Source organism: Gopherus evgoodei, chromosome 7, assembly GCF_007399415.2.
Source record: "Gopherus evgoodei ecotype Sinaloan lineage chromosome 7, rGopEvg1_v1.p, whole genome shotgun sequence".
NCBI classification, from domain to species: Eukaryota; Metazoa; Chordata; order Testudines; family Testudinidae; genus Gopherus; species Gopherus evgoodei.
Window position 1 is genome coordinate 94,015,432 of NC_044328.1, and position 13,202 is coordinate 94,028,633.

The window sequence follows — 13,202 nt, forward strand, 5'->3', positions numbered from 1 at the left end:
GTTGCAAGGACTTTCTGAACAGTTTAGTCCGCTTGAGGTAGAAAGACAGAGGCTGCCGCACATCGAGTGTGTGGAGACGGCGCTCCTCACTGGGCGCATAAGGCTTGGGGCAGAGGATAAGTAGAAAAATATCCTGACCCATGTGATAGGCGAAGACCACCTTCGGGAGGGACGCGGGGTGTGGACGGAGCTGGACCTTGTCCTTATGAAAGACTGTGTATAGCGGCTCGTAGGTCAGGGCCCTGAGCTCTGAGACTGGCCTGGCTGACATGATTGCAACCAGGAAGGCCACCTTCCACAAGAGGTGAGACCAGGTGTACATGGCCAGTGGTTCAAACGGGGGCCCCGTGAGATGAGCAAACACCAGGTTTAGGTCCCACTGTGGGACTGGGGGTTTAGAATACGGAAAAAAAGACAGTCCAAACTTTTAAGGAACCGGCCAGTCATAGCATGGGAAGATACCGTGTGCTCTTGCACTGGCGGATGGAAAGCCGATATGGCTGCCAAGTGCACCCTGACTGACGAGGGCACCAGGCCCTAGGACCTCAAGTGGAGGAGGTAATCAAAGATAAGCTGGATTGGCATGGTCACCAAGGAGACACCCTGGTCCACTGCCCGCCTAGAAAACCAGGACCACTCCACCAAATAAGAGTGATGAGTGGAGGGTGGTCTACTTTCGAGGACACGCTGAACCTTCTCTGACCACGTCCTTTCCTCTCCACCTAACCACTGAGCAGCCACGCCATGAGGTGAAGGGCTGCTAGGTTGGGATGAAGGAGGCAGCCCTGGTCCTGAGAGACCAGGCCCGGGCGGAGTGGCAATGGCCATGACAGAGCTACTGCCAGGCCCATGAGTGTCCTGTACTAATGCTGCCTGGGCCATGCCTGGGCAATCAGGAGGACCCGGGCCTTGTTCGATTTTATCTTCTTCAGGACCCTGCTGATTAGAGTGAACGGAGGAAAGGTGTAGAGAAGCTGGCCTGACCAAGACAGGAGAAAAGCATCGGAAATAGCGCCTCTCCCCAGGCCCCGCCGGAGCAGGACCGGGGTACTGCAGTTCTGCCGAGTTGCTAACACCTGGGGAGTTTCCCACCTTTGGAAGAGCCAGTAGGCCACTTCCGGGTGGAGGGACCACTTGTGTTGCGAGGAAAAGTTCCTGCTCAAGCAATCCAGACTCTCGTTCCAGGAGCCTGGTAAGTGGAAGGCCTTCAGGTGGATGTCATGGGTGCTATACAAAAGTCCCAAAGCCTGAGGGCTTCGCAGCAGAGGATCAGGCCCCGCCTTGCCTGTTGATATAGAACATGGAGACCGTGTTGTCTGTGAGGACCCTGACTACCTTGCCCTCCAGGTGCAAGCGGAAGGCCATACATGCCAGTTGAACCATCCCAAGCTCCTTGACATTTATATATAGGGTCAAGGTCTTGAGCCGACCACAGGCCTTGGGTCTGAAAGTTCCCCACATGGGCCCCCCCAACCCAACTCCGATGCATTGGACACCAGCTCCAATGCATTGGACACCAACTCCAATGACGGGGCCCTGTCCCTGAATGGGACCCCTTGGAGCATGTTGTTTGGGGTGGACCACCAGTGTAGGGAGGAGATCACAGAGTCCGGTATGGTGAGGACCTCAGAGCTGGAGGGGCCTCATCCTGAGTCTGGCGTGACGGACCACGTACGTGCATGCCAACATGTGACCCAAGAGTTGCAGGCAAACCCTGACAGTTGTCACCGGGAACCTTGTGACCAAGTTGATCAGACCTTTCAGGGTCTCGAATCTGTCTGGTGGGAGAGAGGCGCTGGCCGACACTGCATCCAGGAGCGCCCCGATAAATTCTATGCATTGGACCGTGACTAACGTGGACTTCGTGTTGTTTACCAACAGGCCCAAGGTAGTGCACGTGGACAGGAGGAGCACCACATTACCCCTCATCTGCAACTGGGAGGTGCCCTTGACAAGCCAATCGTCCAGATAGGGAAATATCTGGATCCCCCCACTGTCTGAGGTAGGCCGCTACCACTGACATACATTTTGTAAACACCCTGCGGGCAATGGACAGACCAAATGGGAGGAACATGAACTGGTAATGATTCTGTCCCACCACAAAATGGAGGAAGCGTCTGTGCCCCTTGAATATGTGGATGTGGAAGTACGCATCCTGCAGATCGAGGGCGGCGTACCAGTCCCCGGGATCCAGAGAGGGAATGATGGAGGCCAGGGAGACCATGTGGAACTTGAGCTTCACTATGTACTGGTTCAGACCTCGGAGGTCCAGGATGGGTCTGAGCTCTGCTTTGGCCTTCAGGATAAGGAAATAATGGGAGTAATACTCCTTGCCCATGAACTCCTTGGGCACCGCCTCTATCGCTCCTAATCCTAAGAGCCGTCCCACCTCCTGCTCAAGCAGACCTTTGTGCGAGGGGTCCCCCAAGAGGGACAGGAAGGAAGTGAACTGAAGGGTGTAACTCTGGGAGATGGTGTTGAGGACCCTTCGCTCCAAGGTCAGCCACAACTACTCCAGAAGGAAAGCACGCAACCGGTTGGAGAAGGGAAGCTATACTGGGGCTGGATCCCTGATGAGGACTGGCAGGGCGCCCCCAAGCGTCCCGTCAAAAATACTTTTTCCCCGCCTGCTTGCACTTGTAGGACCCAGGTTGGGAGGCAGGCCAAGACTGCCTCTAAGGGCATCTCTCATAGTCCCGCTGCTTCTTATGGGCGGCCTTGTACTTTGGGATGGTGGCCTGGATGGAAATCTGCTGCAGCTCGAACTTAAGTTTTGCCGGAGCCGGGACACAGAGGTCCAGAGTCTGGAGGGTCATGCAGAAGTCTTTCATGCCATGCAGCCTTGTATCTGTTTCCTTCGCAAACAGAACTTTCCTGTCAAATGGGAGATCCTGCATGGAAGACTGCGCCTCACTGGACAGCCCATAGAGCGGGAGCCATGACGCTTGTCTCATGGACACCGTGAAGGCCACTGATCATGCGGCCATGTCCGCAGCATCCGAGGCTGCCTGCAGGGATGCCTTAGCAGCTGTTGCCCCTTCCTCCACTAGCACATTGAACTCCTTCCTATCGCGCTTCTGGAGGGAGTCCTCAAACTTGGGCAGAGAGCCCCATAGACTGAATTCATACCGGACCAGGAGAGCCAAATGGTTCGCCACTCAGAACTGGAAGCTTGAAGATGATTACATTTTCCTTCCAAAAGAGTCCAGTGTCCAAGAGTCTTTGTTCTTTGGGATCGGGGCTGGCTGACCCTGCCATTCCCTGTGGTTGACCATCTCGACCATCAGGGAGTTGGGCGCTGGGTGGGTATACAAGTACTCATGCCCCTTAGTGGGTACAAAGTACCTGTGTTCCGCCTTTTTAGAGATGGGGACCAATGAGGCCGGCGTTTGCCGCAGGGCACTTGAAATCTTAGCCACCCCTTCATGGAGAGGCAAGGCAACTCTACCCGGTGCCGATGGGGACAATACATTAAACAGGGAGTCGGAGGGCTCCTCCATCTTCTCTGCCTGGAGGTGTAGGCTTGCTGCCACCCTCTTTAAGAGTTCTTGGTGAAGTCCTCCTTTGGGATGGAGGGGCCACAATTGCCTCCTCCAGGCGGGGTGAAGAGGCCGGTGCGGTGCTCTAAGTGTCGACTGGCACTAGAGGGTTCACCACCTGGTCGGACTCCAGGCACAGTGCCAAGGACATATATCCGACCAACTCCTTTCTCGGGGGTCCGGAGATGGGGGCCAACAGTGCTTCTGAAGTTCTGGCCACCGAGCGAGCTTTCACTGGGGGCTGCACCGGAGGCCACGGTGCCCACTAGTACCATTGGGCTGGCCATGATGCTCGGTGCCACTGCACCTGCTGTGGCACCGGCGGGGACAGCTGTCTGGGTTGGCTGGCCTGGCCCATCGAAGGACTGCTATAAATGGAGACCAGGCTGGTGTAAGATCTGCTGCTGTCTCTGGACTGGGAGGAGTGGTGGTGCCAGGATCTACGATCAGGGCCGGCTTTAGGCTGATTCGCCCGATTCCCAGGAAACGGGCCCCGCGCCTTAGACATTTTTTTTTTCTACACTTACCCCGGGTCCCTGGCTGCAATCTGCTCAGGGGTCTTCTGTGGTCCCACTCCCTTGAGCGAAGCGCAGGCAGGAGCGCGGCAAGCCCCAAGGCACCGCTCTCCCAGCTGGAGCTCTGGCTGGAGCTCCAGCTGGAGCGCGGCAAGCCCCGAGGCCCTGCTCTCCTGGCTGGAGCTCCAGCCAGAGCGCTGCAAGCCCCGAGGCCCTGCTCTCCCAGCTGGAGCTCCAGCCAGAGCGCTGCAAGCCCCAAGGCCCTGCTCTCCCGGCTGGAGTCCGGGCCTTTAAATAGCCTCCAGAGCCCTGGGGTAGTGAGGGGCTCCGAGGGCTATTTAAAGGGTCAGGGCTCCAGCTGCCTGCCTCTGCCACCCCGGTCCTTTAAATAGCATCCAGAGCCCCGCCATCCCCATGCATTCCCCAGGGCTCCCGCGGCTATTTAAAAGGTCCAGGGCAGAGTAGAAGCTGAGGAGCCCTGGGCCCTTTAAATAGCCCCCAAAGCCCTGGGATAGCAGGGAGCTTGGGGGCTATTTAAAGGGCTGGGGCTCCAGCTGCCTTTGCTGCACCCTCTGCCTTGCCCGCACCAGCCCTGCTCCCCCTGACTGCAGACTGCTCTGCACCCCGTGCCCACAGCCAGTCCCTGTCAACCCCCCTGCCATGTCTCCAGTCAACCCCTGCCACACACCCGTGGCCCTGCCTAAAGCCAGCCAGCCCCACACACACTGCTGCTCGTACCAGCCCTGCACACCCTGCCCTGTCTCCAGCCAAACCCTGCTGCACCCCTCTGCCTGAAGCCAGCCAGCCTCTGTCTCTGTCTCCAGCCCTGCCAACCCCTGCTGCATCCCCCTGCGGCCCTGCCTGAAGCCAGCCCGCCTCACACACACCCTATCTCCAACCAGCCCCGCACCCCTTGCCCTGCCTCCAGCCAGCCCCATGTCCACTGCTGTCCTGCAGTTCCAGGACAGTAACCCTGCACACCTGCTTCAATGAGGTGGTCAGGGAGCAGCTGGGACCCACACATGTGAAACAGCAGTCAATAATAACCAATCAACAGCATATATGATGCAATGTACATAATTTATAATTTTATTATTTATATAGTTATGGAAAGAAAATAATACATGAAAGAAATGAAAGGCTTTTTTTTCCACTTAAGTCATCCCTGCCAGGGCCCCGCCGAAAATGTTCGAATTGGGCCCCACACTTCCTAAAGCCGGCCCTGTCTACGATGGCCATGGGACTGCGATTTCCACATGGAGGACATGTACCGCCAGTAATAGCTGCTCCACAAACAGCCTCGAGGGACGGATCCATGATGGCGAGACGCTGGCGATCAACACCTGGGGCTGTGATGTCTTGGCGGAGACTTGGAGCAGGAGTCCAAGTGGGAATGGCATCAACAACTGTGCCATGACCGACTGCGATACGCTCTCTGAGACGAAGACCAGCGGAGACACCCGCCGCAGTCCCATCGATATGTCCTGGGCTGCCTGGAGGCTTCAGGCATGGACGGCATCTGAAGGGGCCAGGCTACTCCACTCAACTTGAATCGGAGGCTTGGGACCCAGTGGGGATTGAGGACTGCCCAACACGAGCCTAGCCTCTGTCCTGGACTTCCCTCAGTGCCACTGCGAAGAGGGAGTCCTCCTGACCCTCTTGGCGTGCCCAGTGGATGGGGAATGGTGGCAGCTGGTCGATGGCACCAGAGGGTTGCCGCATACAGATGCCGCGGTGCCAGTTCGGGGTCAGTACTGACTCCATCAGGATGGCCTGGAGCCTAATGTCCCTTTCCCTTTTGGTCCAAGGCTTAAACGACTTGCAAATACTGCACCTTTAGCTGATATGGATTTCTCCCAAGCAGCGCAAACAGTCTACGTGCGGGTCACTTCTTGGCATAGAACACCTACAAGAGTCACACGACTTAAACCCCGGGGCACAGGGCATGCCCTGGCCCGGGCTTACTGACTGACTAAACTAATTAAACAGCTAACTAACTACAGATACTAACACTGAATGAACAAACAGTTCTGGGGACGAGCTACAACAAAGCTGGAGCAGAGCAGTTCTGATGCACCTTCACTGGCAGCAAGAAGCAACTGAGGGTGGGGGAGAGTGCAGCTCCCCTTATACCGCACCAGGCAGGCGCCACTCCAGGGGTCACGGGGGCACTCCCCCACATGGGTACTGCTAGGGGAAAAACTTCTGGCACTGGTGCACATGGCGAGCACACACACCTATTGTAGAAAACACATGAGCAATCACTCGAAGAAGGACTAAATATTTGTCCCCATTTTACACATTGATACGGTGAGGCATAAAGAGGTTAGGGGACTGATTGCCGAAGATGCTAAGCACTCCCAACTCCATAGGAAGTAACTGGGAACTACAGGTGCACAGCAGTTCTGAAAATCAGGTTATGACTTGCTTGAAGTCACCCAGGAAATCTGTGGCAGATATAGAATCAGAAACCCACATATTCCCCCTAGTCCTGTCTTTTAATCACAAAACCACTGTTCTCCCATTAATAATTGTGATGGGGTAGTTTTCATCTTTCATATCTATGTGTAGGCCCATTTCAATATCATAAATGGAAGAAAGCTTTGGAATTGTCTGAAGTTCTCTTAGTGTTTGGCACAATCCATTCCTTTTCTAGTTGCGTTTGGTTTCCTTCTAACATTTTACACATGAATTTGGAATTCTACATTCTAGGGTAAATAAGTATGTTTTTTCTTGACTAATTTTCAGTGGACAGAGCTAATCACTCTGACAGTTCAGTTATAAGCAACAAAAATGCTCACATTTGAAAAAGGATGAAGTATTAAATGCTCGACTCATTTACATTTTGTAACACAGCTGGCTGCCAGTTCTCATTTCTACTTTTTATTCCATGGCAGCAGATGTCAGATCAGAGAGAACAAGATAAGGGTTATTAAATACTAATCTTAAAACCCTCAAAGCCCTCATTCATTTTATTTTTGCAAATACAACTTATGTTTTCATGGAAAAATGAATAGAAAAATAGCCAGCAGCAAACAGTACCTGGTCAATATCAGATATTGCTTCCCTGTTGGGGAATTGAAGCATTGCTCTCCAAAAACCAATTTCAGCTTTTAGGAGGTGAAAGGGTCCAAAAATCTTTGTTTTCTTTAGATTTGAAACTAATTTATTTTTTCTTTTCAAGCATGGAAAACATTTTTAAGGCACTTTTCCCTACTACTATTCCTCTGTGATAGGTATAATGACTTCTGGCAAAGGGAAATTAGCTAATTTTTTCCAAACCGCAGCTTCATCAGAAACCTGCACAGCCAAAACCTTCTTTACAGAATCAGATTCCTCTTTCATAGAACCATATTTTCAGAGTGCTTTCAAAAACACCTCTGCAATGTTCCTTAGGAAATTATGCACCAAATTCTGTGCATATGCAATTACTCAGTTTGCACATATAAAATTGGATTTTTGCAGAAACAATTAAGGAAACCCTTAAAAAATCCAGCCCATAATCCCCATTTTCTAAACAGAACACTCATACACACACAGTACACCCAGATCCTCTTTCTTTATCATCCTATATTTCATGCCATGGCAGTACAAATACCAGGAATTAGGATGAACTAATTTCAGCCCACTTTTTTCAGAAGTTATTTGTATGTCTGCTGCTTCAGTAGAGTCATTGAGCCACACTGCCTCTGCTAACTGGTTTTTCTAGGGTTATCTGCTCCATACTAAAACAAAGTGAATCCCCCCAAGCAAGCTATACTTAGAGGAGGTACTGGTAAACTCACTACAGTGATTTTGATATATTACAGAAATAGTAGCATATACCCAGGGACTGAAAATGGTGTTTTATTAACCTAAATCAGGTGACAGGTGTCTAATTTTTCAAGTTAATTGCACTGCACAAGACCAAACAGAAGCTCTCCATAACGGTCAGTGGGTAAATATTAAAAGTAAGTTTAGTTGGGTTTAACAAATTCGTCGATAAACCCTCCAGTCTGTAAATGATTTCTACTTTCTATCATGGAAAAAGAGCACTTTCAGTAATCAGCATGCCAACAGCGGGCATGCAGTTTTGAAATATGAAAGTTTTCATGATCAAGAGGAATTCATCTTGTTTATTGCACATAACCCTCTAAAGGGATTTATGTACATGGCAATATTTGGAAGACTGTGATGGAAAATTCCTATGGGATGAAAACAGTTAATCGGGAACCACGCAAAATCGGTTTGTATAGCCATGAAACTCCCACATCCAGTAACATGGCTGTTCTCATTCTAAAAGAACTTAAAATAAAACAAAAACAAAAGATGATGAAGGTATCTGTACAGCTTAGATTTAATAACAATGAGGACTTGGGCTTGATCCAACCCCCACTGAAGTCAATGGAAAGACTCTCACTGACTTGAAGTGGGCTTTGGATCAGGCCCCATGTCTTTTAATGACGCAGATGGGTACAGATGGATATAAACAGAGAGTAAACACAAGTGATAATAGGGGTGTGTGTGTATGTGTATGTATACGTATATATACATACGTACACACAAACACACACATGCTACATATTCAATTTACCCGTGTTTTATTTACTGCAGCACAAATCCTTCTCTTTGATATTAAAAAGAAAGGCTAACCGGGGCTAACTAGTCAAGATATACACAGTATTTCAAAATTATGACTCCACTGTAGCTCATACAACATTTAAAAACAAATCAAAATAAATAATACAGGCAGATAAAACTCTCTCTTTTTTAAAATTCAGTTGCTGCTACTCTTATGGTTACTGTCAGTGTGGTGTGGCTGGTGTTACAGGTATAACTTCCATTAGCAAAAACAGGAGTGATGTGCCTAACATTCTAAACACAGGGCTGAACATTTACCCCTCGAAGTCTGGAAAACACGAGGGTGCTAATTACTAATAATTCATGGCATGTAGCAAACAAACAAATAAAATAAAAACAAGCACATACCACTCTTTCCATTTGTATTTTTTTAAATGTATAAAAATTTAAAGAAAAAATATATAAAGAAAAAAAAATTTAGATAGGTCAGTTCTAATTTTAGCCACCGCAGCAGCGATGAGTCTTGGGGACATTACTACTGTGCCCAGCAGGGCTTTTTCCTATTCCTCTGGCAATAGTATTTTGCTAACAGCAGCTTCAGCAAGAATTAGGACCTATGTTGTGCATAATACAGTGACGAGATATAATTTAGTTATACTGTGTAATTGATGCTATCACTCTAGATAGAATTTAGTAGGGCTTCACTCAATTTCATTCATCAATGTAGTACATGGGTACACTTAAGCACAAAATACACAGGAAGCAGTCATTGCATAGGGACCTCCGTGTTTTCTTTTTCTTTCTAAGTCTACATTAATATGGAGGTAATAAATAAGAGAAAAAACAAAGGAATTCTAAGTGGGTTATTCCTAGCCCTAGTCAACCATTTTTCTATAATACACTCATAATTTTTCCTCTGTCTCCATTCTCCTTTAAAAGTATACATAGCAAGCTATAACAGTTTGATATTTTCAAATAGAGTTTGTTCAGTACACTAAAGGTAAAATAAAATAAATAAAAAACAAACCTAAATTAAAAAAAAAAAAGCAAATAGTTTAACTTTCTGTATTGATTCTTTACATGGTCACCATTCACAAATGAGCTTATTTTTACACATATCTATCACACTTCTTTGCACGCACTGGTATACAGAGCAGGGAATAAATGTGGTGCTTACCAGCTTCAGAGAGATCTCTGAGGGAGCTGCTGAGTGCACTCCTTTTCAGTCCCTCCCCAGTGGCATAGCTGTCATCCAGGCAGGCTCTGTTCAGCGTCCCATTGCCAGATTCTTTTTTGAGGCTGGAGCACTGGGAGATGCTTGGACGCACCACGCCTTTCTGTTTTTCTAGCTCAGCTGAAACAAAGAGAATAATTGTACAGTTCATAGTTATTGACTATAATGAAATGGAAGCCAATGACATGGCAAACAAAATATTATTATGTATCCAGAGATATCAGTTTATTGCGGAGTTGAACTGCACATGGAAGAAAACTTGATCTCTGTTCCAGTGACTTTATAACAACATATGCGATGAAAGGATGTTACATGCTGGAAAAATAAAATATAAAATCCTATGTTTAGATAGATAGATAGATATCTGCAGCTTCCAGTATGTTAATTTGCATAATGGCTACTGAAGAAGCAGCAAGCATGATGCTTTTCAAAAGAATAAAGTTTGATATTAAGAGAAACAGAGTTAAAGTTCTTCTAAAGTCCATCTCCAAAAGACAATACCTCTTTCTAAGAAGTCATTTAAAATAGCCCTAAAACTTACTATGCAATTTATTCACGCTATTTGGTACAGAACTACCCTCTACTTACTCATCAGTTGGTTTTTGCTGGTGCTTAAGATATATTTCCATTGCAATTACCTAGTACACTAGCTACCAGTCCAAAGATCCTGGCAGGACTTTTAGAAATCAATGTTTTATCTCTAAAATATTATCAAAGCCACAGATGGGGAGCTACATTATTTTAAGACTTAAATCCTGGTGGATTATATTACATATATCTCAAACAGATTTACTAATGCTGATTAGTTTGAAAATGCTCTATTATATGTACCTTTGTACTTACACTCTATTCTGTGCTTTTCCATCTCTTGAACTTCTGCAATAGACTCTCTCAAGTCATCCGTAAATTTCTTTCTATCCTGAGGATTGGGTGCATTGAAATTTATTAGGACTTTGATATCTGCTCCTGGAACAGCTGATGTAAGCCGAATGCCATTCGGATAATCTGTGGGTGGGGAGGGGAAAGTGGAGAAAAGAAAAGGTTAAATAATTTTTATTATCTTTAATTTTATTTTCTTCAATTTTAACTTATTTTTTTACTAATACTCTGTTACCATTTTTGAACCCTGGACAGACGGCAGAGAAAAGCAGATTTTACTACCACATTTAAAAACTCAGAAGGACATTTTACCTGCTCAGATGCATTTTCTAAAGGAAAATAAATCTCACTGAACATCCACATGGACAATTAACACACACATACACACACACAAAATATGTTTGTAGTAGCAATGTCAGTAAAAAACACCAGGTTTGGCTGATTTGCTCAAAGGGACAACTTGTTTAGGCCTAAGTTAACCTTGACTGAAGTAAAGTAAATCCCAGCTGGATTTAAAACATCCCTGGATTTAAAACAAAAATGCTAACCAAACATGTCTAGTTTAAATGAAAACATTAACCCTAACATTAACAAAGACTTAAAAAATACTGCAGCAAACAAAATCTATTGAAAGTCTTTACAAATAATATATTTTAAACATGTATCTATTATATATTACTAGTGTGTTACATTAGTTTGATTCAGTAGATTGCAAACAATGACATACTTCATAAATTAAGTTTAATATTCTTACTCATTATGGGCCAAATTTTAAAAACTCTCTCAGAAATGATGCTTGGCATCTTTGCACATGCTGGCACACTAATAGCCTCGTTTTGCATGTGCGAATCAGCTAGATGAACAGCTATCCAGTCTGCACATGCAAACTACTATAAATGCAAAATTTACAGATGTAATTTGAGATAGTAGGTCAGGGTCACCTTGAAGATATAACACTTAGGTATATAATTATAGTGGACATACCAGAAAGAAAGCCTAAAGTGTTTAAGAGACAGAGGGGCTTAGTGAAAATGCCTCGAGGAATATTAGAACTTTCTATATATGGAACTGCTTAACTTAATGTTCCCTAATAAATACTGAGATATTTAAGCTTTATACATTCGTTCCCTTAAGCACCAACAGTACTGTACAGCTTGGAAGAAAAATCCACGAGAAAAAAAACACATTCATAAAACTCTTCCCAACAAGTCTGATAATTTATATTCAATTGTCCTGATCCTGCCACTCATTCATGTTCGAGTGGTAGTTTTGCTGAGCAAAGACTCTAGCAATAACTCTCAGAATTATAGATTCTTTTTGGTCATTTTGTTTTGGTTGTTTGTGAGTAAACAGACAGATGTATTTGTATGTGTGACTTGTAATGTTTTGTATTAACCTCAGCTCTCCAATCACTTTTTTTGTATAATGTTACCCACCAATGTCATACTTTGATGGAATAAAAATGTGCTTATTCTGCCGGGCATGAACAGTGACATCCTGATCTTTATTTACAACAATAGGGATCATTTTCAAGGCATTTAATTAAAGCCCACTGTAAATGATGCGGCAAATGGCTCTTGCTTATCAGATTGTCTTCATTTTAATTCTTGAACGAGCTGCCTGTAGTCCATTTGTGCATCTAACATAGCAGACCTTAACAGCTGGTCACATGAACATCTGGCAGTTGAGCAGAAAAGCACAGACAGACTGATATACACATAACCAAGATTTTCTCTACTACAGAAAATGGTTTCAGTTTTTGCTTGAATTGCTGACCCCTGCAAATGAGGCCTCAAACAGTCTTAGAACATGTGCAGTAAATAATTTCATAAAAATTTAGTTTCTGAGCCATCTGACCTTATTGATTGGCAGAAGGTCCAGAAATTGAATACCATGTAAATACAGATCTCTTCCATGTATTAGAGTCTATGATCCATTATTCCAACACAGGGTGCTTCCAAGTGCACAACAAATGGAATTCAAGCATTGTAGATTTCTATTTAAGCAGAAGAACAAATCCTCTCTCATGGCCATTCACTCAAGAAACACCATCTGGTGTGAGACAATTTCTACCCCCAGCTGCCAACGTCATTGTGTTCCAAAAAAAAAGTATTACACTGCCTTAAAAAGTGCAGTCAAATACAGCTACAGTTTACACAAAGACTTATGCACCATTCAAAGCATACATAGCTTCAAACAAAAAGGAAATCAGGACATTCACCTTTCTCGAGTGGAGGAGGAGCCAACTAGCTAGTCAGTTATAAATCAGAAAAAGTGAATAACTTTAAAAAATAAAAATAAAAAAAAAAGAAGAACATTCATAACAGCTGAGCAAGGAAAAGTAAGGCAACTTGATAACTATGAGGACACCTAGACAGAAATTCAAGCTACTGAACTGCACACCTCAGCTCTACTACACAGACCAAACTCCCCAGTAGCAAACTCCTATGGTCAGCGCTGCTGTCAATACAACTG

The 13,202-nt window shown here is 45.9% G+C and overlaps 1 protein-coding gene across 3 annotated transcripts in view; it reads right to left on the minus strand.

Moving 5' to 3' along the window:
- Positions 1–13,202, minus strand: part of IQSEC1 (IQ motif and Sec7 domain 1) — a 710,112-nt gene that overhangs the window by 12,456 nt on the left and 684,454 nt on the right. For all 3 annotated transcript variants that reach the window (XM_030568827.1, XM_030568826.1, XM_030568829.1), the window contains exons 13-14: positions 10,680–10,853; positions 9,792–9,968 (exon numbers count right to left, since the gene is read on the minus strand). In XM_030568827.1, the coding sequence (XP_030424687.1) occupies positions 9,792–9,968; positions 10,680–10,853 (351 nt within the window). The remainder of the gene's footprint in view (positions 1–9,791; positions 9,969–10,679; positions 10,854–13,202) is intronic.